Source organism: Tamandua tetradactyla, chromosome 7 (assembly GCF_023851605.1).
Source record: "Tamandua tetradactyla isolate mTamTet1 chromosome 7, mTamTet1.pri, whole genome shotgun sequence".
In the NCBI taxonomy this organism is placed as follows: domain Eukaryota; kingdom Metazoa; phylum Chordata; class Mammalia; order Pilosa; family Myrmecophagidae; genus Tamandua; species Tamandua tetradactyla.
In genome coordinates this window covers 147,291,611-147,312,594 of record NC_135333.1, presented here as the reverse complement: position 1 = coordinate 147,312,594, position 20,984 = coordinate 147,291,611, and the positions used below count along the sequence as shown (strand labels likewise).

At 36.1% G+C, this 20,984-nt stretch overlaps 1 protein-coding gene and 1 long non-coding RNA gene across 8 annotated transcripts in view; one reads left to right on the top strand and one right to left on the bottom strand.

Moving 5' to 3' along the window:
• Positions 1–12,822, top strand: part of LOC143642744 (uncharacterized) — a 112,033-nt gene extending 99,211 nt beyond the window's left edge. Inside the window, exon 3 of one of the 3 annotated variants that reach the window (XR_013155840.1) lies at positions 12,703–12,822. This is a non-coding gene — a long non-coding RNA (uncharacterized LOC143642744). Of the gene's footprint in view, positions 1–607; positions 764–9,755; positions 10,304–12,702 lie in introns of those variants that run through there. The other 2 variants (XR_013155843.1, XR_013155839.1) reach the window with 2 other exon arrangements.
• The window catches only part of NAV3 (neuron navigator 3), a 622,569-nt gene that overhangs the window by 18,012 nt on the left and 583,573 nt on the right, over positions 1–20,984 (bottom strand). For 4 of the 5 annotated variants that reach the window (XM_077111502.1, XM_077111504.1, XM_077111501.1 and 1 more), the window contains 8 exons: positions 20,127–20,299; positions 18,561–18,714; positions 17,282–17,456; positions 12,473–12,570; positions 10,180–10,275; positions 9,749–9,917; positions 8,365–8,600; positions 590–744 (listed from right to left, as the gene is read on the bottom strand). In XM_077111502.1, the coding sequence (XP_076967617.1) occupies positions 590–744; positions 8,365–8,600; positions 9,749–9,917; positions 10,180–10,275; positions 12,473–12,570; positions 17,282–17,456; positions 18,561–18,714; positions 20,127–20,299 (1,256 nt within the window). Of the gene's footprint in view, positions 1–589; positions 745–6,569; positions 6,779–8,364; positions 8,601–9,748; positions 9,918–10,179; positions 10,276–12,472; positions 12,571–17,281; positions 17,457–18,560; positions 18,715–20,126; positions 20,300–20,984 lie in introns of those variants that run through there. The other variant, XM_077111503.1, reaches the window with a different exon arrangement.

The following is a 20,984-nucleotide window of genomic DNA, read 5'->3' as shown; positions in this document are numbered from 1 at the left end:
TTATCTCTAGTAGACTGAGATATTTGGCATCATCTAACTAATATTACTTATGTTGATGTTCTTATATGTACTTTCTTTAGGGACTATGCTGCAATTAATCTCTAGTGGGTATTCATATTTTTATACCATCCCTTTCAAAGTAAATATATAAAAATTAGATTCATTAGTGGAGGGAGCTGCATCTACATATATTAGGATTTTCTCTATGGAAAGGTGTATTTAAACTTTGATATGGGCTGAACATGAAACCAGAGCTGTAAAGGCTCCTGGTTCTTAATTTCCTTGATTAAATGTATTCCAACATAATAGTGTTTTTATTCCCCAGACTTTTAGAGGGCGGCTGAAACTAACTTAATCAAGGAAATAAATAATGCTTCCAGAATTTGTAGTATCTTGAACATAGTTGTTGAATGAATAAATAAATGTCTTAAGGAGTATGAATGGATCCTTTGGATACATGCTATCATTTTAATGAGGAGTTATCAAATTATTGGCATCAATGATAGGTCTGAAAGAAAATAGGCACAAGAAAGCAAATTCGGTCACCATTTTTTCCTATATCATCATTCAAAAAAATTGATAAGCATACCATTTGTTGTATTTACAGTTGAGAAAACCATTGAAGATGTCACTTAAGGAGCCCACATGGTGAAGATTATCGAGAATTATTACAACTGGGAGTTCTGCACCATTATTATCAGCACTGCACTGCTCAGCCAGATTAGCTAAATACTGTTGCAATTCCTTTAAAAACAATAAAGAAAACAAGTACAGCAATAATAAATTTATACCAGTGGTAAACAATTCATACTGTAGGAACAGCACTCTTTATATTCCATATGGCACCTTTCATTAAAAACCACAGAGTGTTCCACTGGTATAAAACCTTAGCCTACAAAGCAAAGAACATTTAATTTTAAAGGAAAGAGTCAAAAGAAGAGAAGCAAGGACAAAAGAGCCAATAGAAACACCTGCAGTAAATATAAAACTGTGAACACAAAAACATCTCTTTTAGTTATTTTTCCCCTAGAAAGAGGCAAAAAAAAAAAGTTCTAGATATAAGCTCTTATGAAAACCCACCAATATGGAGACCTGATTCTTATTTTTTGTTACTTCAATGATAAAACTGAACTTAGCAAACATTATGGTTCCAAGAATTGACTAAAACCAAAAATGTTTTAATTCCAATTTGTCTAGATTGAGTGCATCTGAAAATGCAGTCCCAGGACGCAGACAAATATGTGGTTCCTTCCTCCCTTTCCCTCTCTTTCTCCTTCTCTCCTGCACATGCACACTCGCTTGTACGCTCTCTTTAAGTGATTTTAAACAGCCACATTTTTTTCCACAAGGCATGGTTTGATGTTAGGTTTTAGCATTTTGTGAGCACTGGGTCCTTATACAGGTATTATCCCTGTGTAAGTAGCTTTTAACCTAAGTATGATAAGCAGTTTGCTGATTGACTGCTCTCACAGATGGGTAGGTCAGACACATAATTAGGTTCCTTAGAATTATCCTAATCAGTAGAAGCATTTCCATAATATTTGCATATTCACAATGACATTTTCAATTTTTTAAATCTTACTCCATTTTCTGGCAGACAGGTAAATAAGTGAACCATTTACCCTAGTTGCAACTTCCCTGTCTTAATATCACTTTTAGAAATAATAGTAGAACAGGATAAAACAACAATGTACAGGGTTTTGAGAAATCTAGGAATATATTCATGTAAGATTGAATATAAGATGTATTAAAGAACTAATATACTATTTGTTTTATACTGAGCAACTCACATTGAATAAATGTTGTCTAAATTAGAAAATGCAGAAAACTATTCTTTAAACTGGTAAGTAGTCTGGGAAATTTCATTTACCTTAAAAGAGAAAATGGAATTTATATCACTGGTCAAGCTATATTATGCCATTTATTTATTTATAAAATATTCATCACCTATCTACCATGTTCAGAGCCCTAGACCATTGCCCTGGGGCTGTACAAAGCTGACAAAGTACTTTTACCGCTGTTATGGTGTTCAAATAAGTTTAATATTTATTAAGAACTACATCAAGTCCTTTTCTGGGCATGAGGGTTAGACAGGAGGATCAGGTAAATACAATGTGGTATAGACATACAATGGAATATTATGCAGCCACAGAAAGGAATGAAGTCTTGATACGTGTGATGACACGGATGAACCCTGAAGACATCACAGAGAGTGAAATAAGCCAGACACAAAAGGACAGAGATTGTATGAGCTCCCTGATTTGGAACAATTAGAATAAGCAAACTCATAGAATCAGAACTTAGAATAAAGTTTACCAGGGGATAGAGTGGGGTAAGGGAATGGGAAGTTATGGCTTAAAATGCCCAGGGTTCCTTACAGAATGACAGAAGTGTTCTGGTAACGGGTGGTGGTGGTAGCACCACATGGTGAATGCAATTAACAGCACTGAACTATATATCTGAATGTGATTAAAATTTAAATGTCAGATGTATATACGGTAACAATAGTTTTTTTATTTTTTTAAATCCATGGAAATACACAACACAAACCTAAGTTAAACCACAGTCTATAGTTAATAGTACAATTATAAAACTGTGCTATCATCAATTGCAACAAATGTCCAGTGCCAGGCAAGGTGTGATATAGGGCAGTACATGAAAATCCTGTATTTTATGGATGATTTTTCTGTAAATATACCGTCGCTGTAACAAAGAAAAAAAAATCAAATAGAACCCCTAAAAACAAAGATAATCACAGTATCTTACCCTGAAGGCTCTTAGAATTTCTACATTGAGGACTGAAATTTAAGTATTATAAACATTCCAGTGTAATATCATAAGTGTTTGAATTACGGGGGAGAGTTAGCTTAGCTGGTGGTCGTCAAGAAAACTTCTGGAGGAGGTAACCCTGGACCTTAGTAAGGGTGGCAGGAATACAAATAAATATTGAATCTAAAAAGGGCAATGTGAAATACTCCATGAGAGAGGTTAATGCAGGAACGCAGCTTGTAGGAGGAAGAGGGATTAATTCCAATTGGGGCCCCTGATGGGTTTCACAGGGAGGACCCTTGAGACGGATCTTAAATAATGAGTAGAATTCCAATCGACAAGTTTGCAGTCACGCATTCTTTTAACACACATTTAGCACTTTCGCACTCTGGCACCAAGGATTCAGAGTGGAAGTATAATTTCAGTATTCTAGGAATTTAGAGTTCATAATCAGAGGTAGGCCAACAAGCAAATTATAATACAGGATGATAGGTGCACAAAACACTGTAGGGTGACTGAAGAGAGGCATCTCTTCATTAACCTTGAGGTGGAGAGAACAATGGGCATCCAAGGCGTCAAGCCTAAAGAATATGGGCATCAAGTCTAAAGAATAAGGAGTGACATCTAAAAGAGATGAGTATGCAGTGTTTTGGGAGAACAATATGTTCTGTTGTTTCAGAAGAATATGTCACATGGTGGTGGCGATACTGAAAGAGAAAAACAAGACTTTGAACCATGCAGACGAATTTGAATTTTACTATGCAAGCAACAGTGCACCACTGACTTTTTTTGTGTAGTAATGGAGAGTGGTTTACTCACTAAAACAGTATTTATCAAGGGAGATGGAAATGTGAAGGATACAACGATTAATCAGAAAAGGAAAAAGCATTCAACTAGCTTATGGCCCAGAATAGAACATTATGCTTATACACACATAACCATAATTCACAGTTGAAAGGAATACATTATTTAAAAAATACGTAAACCAGAGATTTTATTTAGAGCATATAAAGATTATTTAAAGAAAGCTGCTGGGAAACTGGCTTTTGGTGGTGATATGATTTCTATTAACCCTTCATCTTTATAATTAAGTAATATTTTGGTGCATAAAAACAGGAGAGGAGCTTTCTAAATAGAAGTAAAAGAATATTCAATGTCAGAAACATCCATATAGGAAAAAGCTACATCCATATAGGAAAGAGCTACTTGTATATGGTCTGTGAAAGTTAACAGTGATGAATAGATTGGAAAGGAAGGTTTGCAAACTTGAATGACAGGTAAGATCACTGGCATTTTCCTGTAGCTATGAAGAAAAAGTGACTTCTGGGGAGCTGAGGGACATAGTCAGTATCATGGTATAATAACACAGAAACAAGGACGAGAAACCAGTCAAGAGAACACTGAAATAGTTGAAGCCAAAAGATTCTATTGGGCTGAAGAGGGGTAGTGGAAGTGTGGAAAGATGTTTGATCAAATGCAAACAGTAATGGGAAACTGGATGATTTTAGTGTGGCCACATTATAATTGTGAAGATATTCTATTTGCCGTGTGGTGAATGAATAAGGCCAAGAAGGGAGAGAAGGGAAATTTAAGGGAGGATTTGGATCAAGCAATTACATACCTGTTTTTACAGACGTCTCTGAAATCATGTCTTGATTCTGAAATCATTTTCTTGATTGAGGTAAAATCTTATTTTGAGGTATTTATGTCCAAGAGGTCAGTCCAGGTAATAAAGGGTGCTAGTTTGGGTGGAGGGGTAGTGGTGATGGAGAGGAACTGAAGAAGATGGATTTATGATATTTTTTTATAGCTGAAATTGGTATTTCTAAACCTGTACATATATGGTATGCTAATAGAAACATATTAGTCAGCTAATAGAAACGCAGGCCTATATTTGGGAAAGCTAACAGTGTCCTTTTGGAGTCAACCACACAAGTGGTAGGTGAAGCCATGGCGATCATCAGGAGGAGAGAAGACGTAAGAGAGAACAGAATGTTGGGGAATATTTTCATTGAATTGGTCAGTCGAGAAAGAACAATCAGTGAAAGAGACTGAGAAGGAGCCTAATTCAGGGTAAGAAGAAAACAAGGTGAAAATGATAATCATGAAGAAAAGAGTTTCTAGAAGGGGGAGGTCAACTGTGGCAATGTGTTTTTCTTAACTATTTTTAAATAGAAAACAGAAGAAAAAGGTATTGTACTTGACTGTTAGGAAATTATTGAGTAGAGTTTGGAAGAGCTATAAGACTAGAAGGCTTGGGCGGGCCATGGTGGCTCAGCAGGCAAAAATGCTTGCCCGCCATGCCAGAGGACCCGGGTTCGATTCCCGGTGCCTGCCCATGTGAAAAAAAAAAACACTAGAAGGCTTATAAGGCCATAAGACTCTGTCTTCTTGGGTGGAGTAGTTTATCCCATTTAGAATCCACTGAAAGCTATGGAACACTTGGATGTACAAATAAGACAACATGCAGAAGCTTGTCATATAACTTTAGGGATTTTCACAGACATTTCTGAAATCATGTCTTGATCCTGAAATCATTTTCTTGATTGACGTAAAATCTCATTTTGAGGTATTTATGTCCAAGAGATCAGGCAGAAGAAAACAGGTATATCTAGCTGATGGCAATTGATAATATTAATTTCATACTTAAAAAATATACACAGAATAACAGCAGTTATGCAAAAATTGTTGATTGTTGCTTCCTTTGATCTCAACTTTAGATGCACTAAAAATGAATCTGCCAAGTCAACTTTTCTGATCCTTTTCCACCTAACATTCCAAGCGATTTCAGCTGACTATGTATTCTTTACTAAATCCATCTCTAGCGTTCTGGGTCTGTTATATCAAATGTCACAAAATATAATTGTTTATATGTACTGCTCTCAATCAAAATATTCCAGCTGGAAGCTTGAGAGTGTTTGAAGAGTGGGAAGAGGGACAGAATGTAAAATGCAGAGATACCAAAACCATGAAAAGATTTTTTTCATGTGATGATTTTACTGTTTGAGTTTTTGGATTCAAGTAAGTGCTTTTTAGTTTTTTCTTGCCAGTGCTATCTATGGCATAGCATAAAGAACGCCAGAATTTGCACAGCTTCATTTGGATTTTTCCCGGGAAAGAATTTATTATTTCATGCTCATTTACATTGTACTTTAGTGATTCTATTCTGTCAGTAGCTATTCCTCATATGATCTGCTTGTAATCCTCCCTTACTTTATAACACCTTTATTTACCCCCAACCCCAAAATAACAATGTGGATTATACAAACATTTAGAATGATTAGCCAAATTCTTTGGCAGTGACACTGTATCTGGCATTACTGACAGCCCATTCAAATCTCACGAACATAAAAGAAACAATAAACCTTTGTTGTACTTTGTGCTTTCATGGTGCTGCATCCCATGTGATTTTGTTCCATGAGTTTCTTTCTATCACTGTTTCTTAGCATCATTAGTCCTGTTCAAATGCTCTTGGCAATGTTTTAGTTTTCATTATTTTGCAATAACAAAAATTGAACTGACCAAATAATGGCACAAAAGATTTTATTCTGAAAAGCAAAAATAAGTGTTGGAAATATTTGATCAAAATTTTTAAAAGGATACTCACATAATATTGACTAAGAAAATCTCCAAACAGTATACTGCTATAAAATAAATGAATATAACAGTGGATTTGGAGGGAGGCAAATTTTATAATTAATGTAAATTATCCTACTTTATTCTGATGTCAAACTGTGTCCTTGAAAATGACCATAAAACATATTTAGGGAGGTATCATTTTCCCAAAATAAAGTTCAAAGTTAATTGATTTGATTCAAAACTTAATATTAAGGATCTCAAACTTTATGACAATGCCTTGGTCGAATCTAATACATCTCTTCTACTCTTATTTTCTGAATGCTTTCTTTTTCCATAAAGAAATAAAGTTTTAAAGAATTCTCTCGTATCAACACTGAGGAAGAAAACAAAGAGAACGCTGAGGATGACTAAGGGACCTCAATCCTTTCATCTGTTTGGAGAAAAAGAAAAAAAAAGTTAAAAGCTTTTATTTAAAGATATGAGGACATAAAAATTCACAGGAGAGATTAAACATGGAGGCTGAAGCAAAAAGTCATGCCCTTCCTACATCTGAGAGAAGTCAAATATTTTGCCTCGGGTTCCATGTCTCTACCAGAAATGACAATGGGTGGCTCAACCACAATTTGAATGGTGCTCGGTTCCAAAGTAGTATTTAGAATTTATGGATTATATTTACTTAACCTTAAGAGATTCTATTTTCCTTTATGTACATCATTGTTCTCCTTGAAGAATATATAAAAGACAATTCTGAACAAAGGTGTGTGCTGTCTCTGTGTGTGTATGTGTGTGTGTGCTTGCATGCAAAACATTCATTGGGAGCCAAGTGCTGTAAATAACAATGGCAGGCAAACCCCATATCGTGCTCACTACTGCTGTTGTTCTCTCTCTCTCTCTCTCTCTCTCTCTTTCACACACACACACACACACACACACACACTCATTTAGTCCTCATTCTCTCTCTCTCTCTCTCACACACACACACACACACACTCATTTAGTCCTCACCACAACCCTACTCTTACCTCCATTTCACCTCTGAGGAAACTAAAGCACAAGGAAATTCACTGAGCTGCCCAAGACCCACAGCTGGGGAGTGTTAAGGACTTAACGAGCAACCCCATCAAGAACTTCATGTTCTCCAAGTTATAGGTCCCGTTTATTTCAAGAAGCTAATGGGTTTATGTTGCTGTCAGAAATCAGGTTTGTTTCTGATAATTTGCAGGTGTGAGGTGTCTGAGAGTTTGTGTCAGTTTAGATCACTTAACTAAGTTATGTTTAGAAAAATTCATCACCCCCACACCATCTGGATCCTCTTAAGTTATTGTTTGTAACAGCTGCAGTTTTGCAAGAGAAACTTAGGTTGAATTGATTCGGAATGTAATAAATAAGTACAGGTAAAAATGGTCCACTGTAAAGCATATGTTAGGATCATTACTTGGTGGTGAAATAGATCATGGTTTAGTTTCCTAAGACTCCTAAGTGGAAAGCCTACAAAGATGTGACATAAGCAAACTGTTTGCTGCTTCCAGGATTTCTGCCTGGAACGTTCTAATTATTCCAAAATTGCCATACCTGCAATACCACAGTCAACTCCTAATTCCTTATCTCTTACCACTCAGACCGAGTATTGCCTTTTATGCAGAACTCTGATTCCTCCAGGAAGAGGCATCTTTCCCTTTTGTATCCATAATAGTTTGCACAGACAGTTTTCTATTCAAACACATCCTAAGATGTCTAAGAAAAAAATCAGACAATAGGGACTATGCCAATTTTTTTTTCGGTGCATCCCCAATGTCTTGTGTAGTACCTGATAGACAGTTGAAGCTGAGTATTATTGAACAGTAGTTTAGTAATCCAAGAAAAAGGGTTCAGTCATCTACCAGATTCTCGTTTTAGTCAAAGAGAAGGATATTTTTCCCACATACAATATGTTAGGATCCCACAATCCTAACAGTTGATTGCATAAGACATCAATGGATACACAAACAGCCATTCTCTTAGGATTTTGCAACTTACCTTGCTTGACTTGTGGTCCACATTAAAAGTGGCAATTGCATCCTCTGTTTTTTTCCTCCCAGATTTGGATATTACATATTCAGCAAGTTTGTTTGCTAAATAAGTCTTTCCAGTGCCACTTGGTCCCGATAGTATAATTCTGTGATGCTCCATCAATAAGTTAAAGTACCTTTGGGTAATTGGTTTAGGAATCAGTGTATCAAAAACAAAACTGTCCAAACTGTTTTCTTCTACCCCTGAAGGAAGAAATGAAGGGAAGAACATGCCTATTTGTTCTACATAAACAAGAATTCTAAATATTGTGTCAACCGACAACACAGCTTTGCTAATTGTAGGAATACAGTCTTTGCAAAATATTTCTCTTGATATTTCTTTCACACAAATATATGCTCCCATCTGAAGACAGCAACATAACAGTAATAAGGCAGAGGAAACACCCAAAGGAAAGAAAACCGTTTCCTTTGTTCAGGCTTGCGTCCTACTGTCTACTTTAAGTTCTCCACTTCTGTTTCCAGAGAGCTTTCATTTCTGTCAATTTTATCAGAAACTCTTTACAACTTTGAAGCTGGCAATTCTGTTAAGAGTAAATATTAAAATTATATACATGCACATAGGTATGTATGCATATTCTCTCCTTTTTCTTATTCCTCTCCCTTCCTTTCTATTTCCTTGTATCTCTCACATCCCAGATGTACATTTAAGCTTTTGAAGAATACAAATTGTGCTGTTGGCTAGGAAGAGGAACAAGAGTATCTCCTTTTACTAACACAATTACCATAACAATAAAACCAAATATTGACAGATTTCTCTATTAACCACTGTTTATATAGATGTGTTCTGATTTTTTAACATCTACAAGCAAAGACATATTGAACAAAATACACTTCAGTGATTACATTTGCCTATATTTAATCACATTACCCACAGCAAAGGAAAGAGAGTTTCTCTTCTCTTAGGAAATACTTTCCAAGGAAGTATTTATTGGGTATACATATCTTTAAATCAAGGATATCATGATGAACATATTGTTTTGGGATAAATAAATTTTTGAAACCTCTCTAAATGGAAGATGCTAATGGAGAAAACCTAGACATTTTGAACTCTCTAAATAACATTTCTTTTCCTCAGTCTCAGGAATCCTTAACATTATTTTCTAAATTGTACATCCCAGAGCTCAAAGAAATTCATTTACTTGAATTTTAGTGTTTTTCATATAATTCTAGTGTTTTAAAAAATAAATCCAGCTTCTTTCATACCAAAACTATTTAATAGTGGCTAATGTGGTTTTTAAATATGAAAATATGAAGGGAAACTGCCAAAAAGGGGAAATGCTGGCTAAAGAAATGAATAATTGTGTTCTCCTTTTTTTTTTTTTTCTCTTTACCTTTTAGGTTCACAGTGATGGTGTTATTATCTCCAACAAGATATCCACAAGGCAGCAGTTCAGGCACTTCCAGGCTATGGGATCTGATTAAGTCCCCTATACAATAGTTAGCGATGCAGTCTGAGCTCAGACCAAGGCCAGATGACGTATCAATTCGGAACACATATTCCTGCAATGGCATACAAAAAAGGGAAAAGTCACGATGGAGGCAATGACAAATACAAAACTCACGGGGACATGAAGTTAGCTGTGAAGAATTTTAAAATGGGTAACATACGAATCGTTAATATCAAATAGCACAAGGCAAGAGAGTTTTTCTTAATATCAGAAAAAGAAGGAAAGAAAACCAGATATGTCAAAGCTAGGAGAGTCAAGGGAAACATCTAAAATGAAATACATTTAAAAATATCAGGCCATCTTACACAGCTTACCTTAAAAAGACGTCTAATTACACCATCTAAGACATCCCATTTGGTTTTTCCACTAACACCAATAGACCCTATCAGATATGCCTGAGACTTCTGATCCTAAACAAAAACAAAATAAAGCAAGATAAATCCAACTGTCTCATGGTTCATTACTACATCTTCGACTAACATCTATTAATGTAGTTGGGAGTTAAGACTGAAATTTTTATTAAGCCTATGGGTTCTGTAGTAACAGACACACACGATGGAGAATATAAACGGAAACACAGCCCGATGAGCTAACCAATCCACCAAGCAATGGGAAAACAAAAAAAACACAATTCATCAAAAAATGGGACAAAAAACTAAAGTAACAGTAAGAAAGAAAGAGATTGGATAAAGTAGTATGTCAGGGAAAACGAATTCATGAACGTGCTCAGTAGAAGGGAGAGGGGAAAGGAGTGGGAAGGAATCGTCTTCTGTTTTAATGCAGTGGGTGCATTACCAAAAAGAAGCAGCTTGATAGGTGGGAAATGGTGATACAGATGGAACAAGACTGCATTATATAAGTCTTAGCAAGTTATCTCACTATTTTTGTGATATTATCTGTGATAAGCCAAATACACCATTTTCTTATTTATTAATTTAGATTAGTTCTAAAATTCAATCCAGATTTAGAAAATGCCATAACCGTGACTATTTGATAGTCACATATTTCAAAGCTGGTTCCATTTTAAGTTTATCAGAAAATTCACTATTTTAATCAATTTGTCAGTGAATTCTACAGGATTTATTTTGTCAAGCAAAGAATTCTTTCACACTGCAAATAATCTCCCCAATTAATATTCTCTGAGGGATTTCTACATATATTGGAAAAGTAAACGAGTCAGGTTTTGTATTTTAACTGGAGCTTTTACAATAACTGGAAATGCTTACATGAAATGGCAGTCAAGATACCAGTAGATATAATTATATTGTTGATATATTACAGCCACCAACCACATATTCCTTAGGGGGTGGTGGAATAACCACTGAGTCAGATGTAAGAAGATGTGGGTTTCACAAACTACAACCCTTGCCACCAATTAAGAAGTGTGACCTCGGAGAAGTCACTTAGCTGACTCAGAGTCTCAATTTTTTCATCTGCAACGTATATAATGCTTTATGTGTAAATTACCATCATCCTTATTTAGACATAGACTCTATTAGAGTCTAGTATCTTTTACAGGAAAAGCTGAGGTACTCCAAGAGGAATTTTTTTATTTTTTTACTACTTTCTCGGGATGTTATTAGAAACAATATTTGAAGATATTGTCTTTTAGAATTATTTGGCAAAGGAAAACTTGTTTTCCAGTATGATTAGAACTCAGTAAAAATGGACACTTACATAATACTTTATAGGCAGTTGCTTTTAAATTAGAGATGGTTTAGGCTTCACTGAGCCTATTCTAGCTTTTCCCATAAGAACCCATGTGGGAAAAGCAGGCACGAATCTACAGCTTAAGGAGAAAGCTTATGGCTTTGGAATCCTTGAAAGGCTCATTTGTTTAGTTTAGAAATTCACACGTGTTATCTCACTTTTCAAACCTAAATACTTTAACACTTTAAAAATGTTAAAGGACATTTGTTTGGTTTTTTAAAGGACATTTGGTTGTTAGAAAAAAAATAGATATAAATCTGTATCCTGGGTCCAACTAAAATTTGGATCAGCATGGAGGAATCTTTTTAGTTCTAAGAAAGGACTAGAGTCACAGTGACATTGCCAATTTGAAGGCAATATTTGATGCCAGAAAAATAAAACGCTTGCTTGATCAGTTTTGTCCATGTTTAAAAATGATACAGACAAAGCAGCCTCAATGGTACTTTTCATGACTGAGTTCTGTAGAAAGCATCTTCCTGATGTCGAGAATGTTCAGAGAGCTTATAGTGTTTTCTTTGTACAAAGACCATCTTGACAGCATAAGTGACAAGTTAATACACAGCAGAAACATTACACAGAATCCTGCAAGTGACACTGACAGAGTATCTCAGACAACATGCTTCTGTCAAAGAAGTTAAGTTTTCATTTTTTTTAAGTTTTGGGACCAAAGGTGATGTGGGGTGGGCAATTAATATCACATGTGAGCCACGCTTTTACTTATGTGATGTCATTTCTTTAGTGTCCTTAAGTTGTATGCTTGCATAACATATTAAGCTAATACTGAGGTATAACATCTTTCATGGTCTATTTATCAGAAAAAATATGCAAATATAAAATACATTTGACTCATGTAATCCTCTGCCTTTAGGAATAAATAATTTAAGATTAAAGAAGTACCTTTGCTCGACCGTAACCTTTGTTTATGGAGACTATAATTCTCACACTGCGGCCGTCCTTATGTCCACTTGCATCACCAGCATCATCCAGCAAAATATCTGCCAAAATTGAAAAGAAACCCACCCATAAAAGAGCACCATTAGCACTGTTTTGATTACAGCTACTGCTTTCTTCATCCTTATTTTGTTTTATTCAATGTGACTATTTTGCCTCCTTGCTTTCCATTATAGTCTTCCTGGATTGAAAATCCTGAGCTTTCAAGAAGATGGATAACTGTGGTTGATCTAAAGTTTCTATCTAGGAATTGATTTCCGCTCCCAAAGATCTTCACTCAAGTGTTGGACCATTGCCTTTAGGTGAGGAAATAAGGTTTCTTTTTCTATTACACAAAGTTTGAGTAATACCTGAGTAATATTCAGTCATCATTTTAACCGTGACAAACCAAAAAGCAATCTGATTTTTCTATCCAACCTCAAATATCCAAGCTCAATACCCATGCAATTTATGAATGCAAAGATGCTGAGATTGACTGCCAACTCAAATTATTTTCAAGCATTTGGCACCTCCAATTATATTATTGCTTACCTGATATTTACAACTAATAGGTACTTTTAGTGGATTTCAATCACGGTATTATGCTTTCTTTTGGAAGTATATTTATTATCACTCTCTTATATCCTTTACGCATATAGTTTCAAAACCAAAATGGCATTGCTAGTAATCTGCTAAGGGCTACAGACCAAGATAAAGCTAGCTAATCTTTAAAATACTAGCCTTCAAATGTGATTAAAGATTAATTTCCAAACTCCATTATACCAGATTTATGTCCAGTTTGGGGAATTATTAAGGTAAACTGTCATGAATATATTTTTTCATTCGACAGTGAGGTTATTATAGCATCAAGCTTAATATAACAAAAAACGTACATGAGAAGACTCAACTGCTCGGATTCTAAATTTACAGAGACAAGTGCTGTAACTGTAATGTCATAGAAACAACAGTATTTGAATGGCTTCTGAAAAATGCAATGGTTTCTATTATAAGAACATACAATTTTGCAAAGGAAGGAATAAAAAATTGCTTTAAAACTAGAACAAGCAAAAAACAAGCTTTGGAGCTTGAAGATATGGAGAGTTCAGCTAGAAAGTTTCAAATCATCAGATGCTCTCCCTGCCTCTAATTTAATTATATGCTCAGATTAACATCCTTATAATCTTTCACTTTTTCATCTATCCCACTGAAAAATCAAAGTCTTCCTTAGGTGTACTTTAATTCTATTATTCCCTTTCTCAGAAGTTTAGAGTGGCTCACCATTGACTATTCATAACTAAACATCTTGTAGTTCGCGACCAAATTACCTCTGGGGTACTTTGCTTAATTATTCATAAAGGTTCATAAATAGTCAACAAATATTTATTAAGCATCAGCGTTATCAGGAACTGTACTGGGTATTGGAAATGAACACCACAGTGAGAATAAGAATGAGTTCTCTGCTCTTTTTGCCGTATATATTCTAAACAAGATAATTTCAGAATGCTTTTAGTGCTTTGCAAGAAATAAACAGAGCAGGGAAATAGAAAGGAACTGAACGGAGCCTGCTTTAGATAAGCAGGTGGTCCCGGAAGGCTTCCTTGAGGAAGTGGCATTTTGGAGCATAATCAGAAGGCATGCGAAGAGTCATGGAGAAAGGAGTTAGTGAGAGAAATTAAAGGACTGCATGTCAGAACTGGGTGTGCGAGGAAAACATAGGTGTTCAGGGTGGCAGGAGTGTGGAGACAAGGCAAGCGGGTGGTATGAAGTGATGCTGAGGTGGGTAAGGGCCGGGTCAGATGACCCAGTTGTCAGTCCATAGTGAGGTGTGTAATCTGGTTTCTGATGCACATATCCGCTCTTTTGCCTCGGAACATGCTTTTCATTTTCTGTCACTCTTACTCTTAAAAACTAGGCTTAAAATATGAAATTCTACCTGGCAGAAGTGGGATAAATATTTACCAATGAATATATGAATGATTGCCCTTGGCTTTGGCAACTTAAAGCTAAATTAATACAGAGGTTCTAAGGTCAGCACTGAATTCATCCAGATCTGAGTTCAAATGCTTACTCTTTCCTTCACCAGTTGTGTCATCTTGGGCAAATTATAAGAGTAACTTTTCTAAGTTTTGGTTTTCTCATCTGTAGAACAGGGCTAAAATAGCTCCTCCTTCCTAGGCTTACTGAGAGCAGCTAAAGAGAGAATGCTTTCAAAGCACTTGAATATTTGGTGAGGCTACCATCCTGATCAAATCCCTGTCTCTATGTGTTTATCTTAACACCTTCTCTGGGCAGCGGGAGGACCCTGTCATCAATCTCTCTGGGTCTCCATCCTCCCTTCACCCCCTCTCCATCCACAGAACACTGACAGGAGCTGATGGTCGCCTGCAGAAGCAATTCCAGGACAAAACAGTATGAGATGAGCGTGCTTATAGTTGTTCTATGGAAAATAAACTTCAACCTCCTGACAAAATTCTGGAGGAAGAGTAAAAAGATCTGTTATTTTGGTTACAGCCAAATGAAATGTTGACAAAACCTGAAGGATTTTCAGACTTTTTATCAACTATATGGAATATGCAGCAATAGCTCAAGATGAGACTATTTGTCAATTATTCTTTCTCCTTCCTCCTTCTTCCATTTCGTTGCTTATCATGAACCCTAGAAAGCTTTTCTGTTAAAAAGCCTCATCACATAGTTACTTTCAATTGCCAGATTTTTAATTTACTAAATGAGAGCGAAGGCAAATGAGAACAAAATTCTAGTGACCTTTCATTTCTTTCTTTGTTATATCAAACATAAATATCACTATTTAAAAAATAACTAAATACTTAAAACAAATGATGCAATGGACAATCAAAAAGTATACCTTTGAAAAAAATCTTAATCCCCCAATTGCCCCATATTCTCAATCATGGCCATCAGTGGGGTTAGGTCTGAAGAATACAATATCTGTCAGTTTAATTTTTCTGGTATCTTTAGCTTTATGATTTCTAGTCTTTCTAGGCTATTAATTTATTTTCATGTCGATGTCTCTCCTTTCTAACCTACTTCTAGTACTAGTCTTGGCTCCTCCAAATCTTATCATCTTTTCACAGAGAACAAAACAAAATCATGTAACACAGGCAGTGCAATGCAACCATTTAGGCTGTCTGGTAAGTTATGATCCCTTTCTTTACTTAGAAGTCAAGTCTGAGGACACAGAAATAAACTGGTCACCATTCAGAGGGAATCTTATTTCACTTCTTTGCCAGGCTCGTCTTGAGAAAACAGTATATAGGATATTCCTCAAGCTTGTAGATTATAAACATCTTAACTTTGTGTTCTTTCTTTTTTAGCATCTCCTGAAAAGTGGATAAATACACTTTACATACAATTTATACATTCAGGTTACTTTCACTGAATTCCAAAGTCTTCATGTAATGGTCTAGAAGTTTGTTTAATTCTGAAATATCGCTGTTATTTCTTGGACAATAACAGCAGTTTTACCTTATGCTATTCCTACAATTTATTTCCTTTTACAAATGACATGTTAGAAATACTGTTTACATGAATTATATATAGTTCCCATTTGTCTTTTAGCTGTAAGATGAAGGCAAGTATATAACTGGGTCTCTCATTTTGTAGTTTATGTTTTGAAGGGAAGACAGATGGAGCCATAATATTTTGCATGTGTTTCTATAAAGCCAGATCAATAATTAGAGCATGACAATTCTGACTTTCTACAAGCAGGAGACGAGATTCTTTCATCAATATCGGGGTGCTGTGTCATTTCAGGTGTCCTTGTCATTATCATCACCGTCATAATCTTCTTGCTTTTCCTCTCCTCCTTCCTCTTAAAATACTTTATCTTATTATAATTTAGGGCAAGCACCGAAGGGTTTGGGTTCTAAAATAGACCCAGGAATGTTTATATTTTTGGTTTCCAAGCGTCACCTGCTGGCTGTGCCTTGTAATTACCACAAATCCTCACTTAAGCCTTTCCCAAACTAAATCCTGTATGTAAGATAATTCAATGCCATAAGATCAGTCATATTTTATAATTGAGTAGTTCATTCAATATTAAGATGGCATTATGCCACATAACTCTATTTTCAATTGAATCAAAACCGTGCCATTTTCCATCATAAGTACCACTGAATGCAATAATAGAATCCAGTGTACTTTTTTGTTTGTTGAAAATTTAATAGACTTGCAGACTGAGTAATGTAGCAGCATTATGTTCTCTCTGGGAAACATCATGTAGGATCATCTAGCCAAATTTAGGAATAGGTCCTGGTATACGTGCAAATGGGGCTTCGTACCCTTAAAAAACAATGAAATTTGCATGGGATGTTATTATGTTTGTATTTATGAGTGCCAAAGATCATCACGGAGAATAATTGTTGTTCCCTCATCCTATTCATAATCATGGTAAAAGAGCATTCTCAGCCACAAGTGATTTCAAGGAAACCGTATCTCTAAGACTTCCCTTCATTCTTTCACAAGAATATATATGCATAGTTTTTTTGCATGGGCAGGTACCGGGAATCGAACCCGGGTCTCTGGCATGGCAGGCGAGAACTCTGCCACTGAGCCACCATCACCAGTTCAAGAATATTTTTTTAAAAGTACAACCAAGCAGAATAAATTTATGAGATAACTTGGACTATCTTTGAGAATTAGAAATGTCAACATGTTTAAGGGGATGAGAATTGTGGTAAGGTTCTCAAAATTCCAAGCTGTCTTCGCTTTGTTAAACCATAGGCATGCTTTGATTCGACAGAGATGTTCAAAAATCACCTGAGGTAACAGACTCCGTGATGTTCAAATTGTTCAGAGAAAGTCCTAATGACTGCCGTGACGATGAAGAGCAGGTGCTGCTAGAAGATTCCGACGGTGGCCGAGCAGGCTTAGCTGTATTACCAGTTTCTGCCTTCAACCGATCATTTTCAGCCTTCAGAATTTCAATCTCATTCTGGTGGGAAGACAGAAGACATGACACAAACAAACAAACAAACAAACAAAAAACAGAGCTGGCTCGATTGAGAAACATGGTGCTGACTCTTTAAACAGAGTTATTATTAAATAAAAAATGTGGCACCGTGTTAAATGAATACACACCAATTGTAAAAACAGAATTTCCTTTGAAAGAAGAAAAAGTAAAAATTTCAGTCTCTCACATAAATGTATTCATATATTCACAAATGGAGATACTTTAGCCATTAGGTTTGAAAAATTATTTCTTGACTATATCATTTATTCGAGGGGGTTCCCCAGGATTTGGTCTCGTTTAAATTAAGAATATAATTGGATAAAGCATGACAGTTCTCATTTTAAAAGTAATGTCAAAATGCCATAGATTTGACATGAATCTCTGAATCATGGAGAGCTGGCAACAGAGCAAGACAAAAGCAATATAAATAATTTAAAACTACTGCAGAATCCTCTCCAACATCTGAAGAAAAGTTTTTGTTTCTTGAAATGGTGCACTAAGCTCATAAAAACAAAAGACTTTTGATGAAGATATACAGTGGCAGATGAGCTTTCAGCAAGGAGCTTTTCTCATTTCAGTTTTCTGTGGTACTAAGTGATTTCTGGATTACAACAGTCAAATGAAAACAGTCTGAGCACAGCCTGGCTCTGAATTTAGCCATCAGATGCTTCCAAGAAATACAAAAGCTTTACATTCACAGATGGCATTCTCCATCATTTTTACTTCCATAATCAGAAAAGCTGTGTTAAATTTTTGTAGTTTCCTCATTACTTTTGTTTCCAATAGAAAATAGGTTGAGGTATTTGAAAGTCAGATTTCAAAGGACCAGAAAGAACAAACCCAAAGGTAAATCATGGAAAAAAAGAGAAGAAGCAAGAATTGTAGTAGTTTCTCTAAAAGTTTAGCACTCAACCTGAATCTAATCACTAGGACGCTATTTGAGTGGTTTTAGAGTGCAACTGGCCAGTGTTTACTCCCACATTTCAACCCCTGGATTTGAAAAACGTTTTATAATAACAAAGACAGGAAAATAGGCAGCATTTTTCTCTCTCCAGTGTATTCCTTGAAGGTGCTTTCAGCTCTGACCTGCATCCGGTTCATGGCTTCCCGGATCTGGTCGAGATGATGAGCAGAGCTGAGGGCTTCCAGCCGAATATCTGTTAATTTTAGTTCCTTTTCTCTAAGCTCACTCTTCAGCTGCAGAATTATCTCTGCCTCAGCCTCTGTGCATTCACAGATCCTGAAGGAAACAAACACAAATCAGTGGTTGGGGAAAGCCAGAGGATTAGGAAAAGCAATGCCTCTTTTAAAGACCCATCTGCATTATCATCCAGCAGTTAGAGGAATTATTTGCTGCTGCAAAACCTAGAGAAACCGAGAAAGAATTTGCAAAGATTCACCTTATTTGACTGCTACAGCACCTTCTTCAAGTTACTAGGAAAATCCGAGATAAATATTGTGGAGAATAAATTAGAGAGATTAGTTTTGGGCATTTAAATAATGGATGAGTGTTATATAATCTTGGTAGGCCCAGCTGATTTAGGAGTTCACAGTTAATGAAGCTAAATCACAGGTTTCAACCCAGATAAGCAGGCTAGTTGGGGGCCGTTTCAAGGACATACATTGTAACTCTTGTTTTGTTTTGTGGACAGACTTGCTGGAAACCTGTAAAAAAATCTTTGCTTCATATGAACTAATATCTTTTCCATTTAAAATGTGAGGACTATAAAATTATAGTATTACATTCTTTCTTCCTATATTGGTTAATAATTTCATGACATCATAATTTCAGTGATGAAATTTTGTAACCAAAGCCTTGTTCTGCTTGACAGTTCTATGCTAGCCACTGTTGTGGGCATACAAGGGAATCTGATTTAAAAAGTATATACAGCCAAGAAAATCATCTCATCAGAGCACTTTTCCACACTCTAAATGTTGTATCCTTCTTTGTACTTTCAAACAGTGGGCTATCACAAAGGTACTACGTTAGATCATCTAATGGAATTTTTAAAAAAATTATGCAGTTTGGACTTAGGGAACTGAATTTTATTTGAAAAACAGCAAGACTCAGGAGATTTTTACTGTTGAAATGCATGCAAGTGTTTCTTAAGAAATGCAAAAGCAAACACCACACAGGTTAGAACCCGGGCTTTTGCAGGTTTCATGCATCACACTCCATTTTACCGGGATCTATGCTTGTAGATCACAGGGCCATTTTGCCGCTTCTTGGGTGGCCAGACAAGGGGTGACCTGCATTTACGCACAGTTAGACAGGTACATGGACAAATGCAAGTGAAAAGAAGTGAGAATGATGATGGAGAAAACTGGAGGATGAGATCAATAACCACTAGCATTCTAATACATGAAAAATGAAAGAAAAACAAATGCTGTCCAACATCCTAAGAAAGGTCTGAAAGCGATTGGTACAGATACGGTACTGTAGTTGTGAAAGTACAACCTGATTACATTTAGACACAAATGGGCTGGCCTGAAGTTGTTTTTTAAAAATACTTCAGCATGGGCGGGCCACAGTGGCTCAGCAGGTAAGAATGCTTGCCTGCCATACCCGAGGACCCGGGTTCAATTCCTGGTGCCTGCCCATGTAAAAAAAAAAAAAAGATACTTCAGCATTCTGAGGCGGGAGGGACTTACGCTGAGGCAGACTGTGAAGGCTTCATAGATGTTGAAACACAGTCGCCGGCATTATGGGGCAGTTTGGGGGATGCTGGAAGGGATGAATCGGTGAGTTCTTCAATGTCCGAATGCGAGGAAGGGGGCTTGGTGGATTTTTTCTTCCCAAAGGCTTGTTTGAATGAGCTTCTCAGCTGAAAGAAGGAGAGAAATTACCTTTCTTGTCTATTTACACTTGGAGAGCTTTTGCTTTGGGGGTTAGTTTGCAGGTGCCATCCCAGCCACTGCCACTGCCTGGGGTCAATATGTTTAAGCAGAGAATTAAAAGTTGCAGCAAAGTATCTCTAAAAATAATAATAATACCGTGTTTGGTGTTTTTGTTTTATTCTTGTATTCATTCAGTGCAGCGCAAACATGGAAGGCTTTTAAATAGTGCAGGGCCAAAGGGCATGACTGTCCAAGTACTCATTTAAAACTAAGTACCTTGAAAGGATTGCCAGTCCTGAGGTCTTTCCCTTCAAGGCAATTTGTTTTAAATGGCTACTGCCGAGCTACAATCATGTCATATCCCACTGACAGCGTAAACGTAAAAAGCAAAATGAAGTCAAATTCACCTAACACTTCATTAATTGTGATTTTCTATTCAAATTTTCAATTCTCAGACTATTCAACATCAGAATTGGTATCCCCTACAGCTCTATTCAGAAAGTGGCTTTACTTCTCTTTAAAATTTGAGATTAAAATGAAAAGACACAATGAAAAGACACACAAGGTAATCTGGTTTTAAAAGGTATAAAAGCCTACTGCCAAAATGAAAAGCATTCATGCCAAGGTAGGTTGTTTTTTTTTTTTTCAATAGATGCATGCCAAATTGTCCAT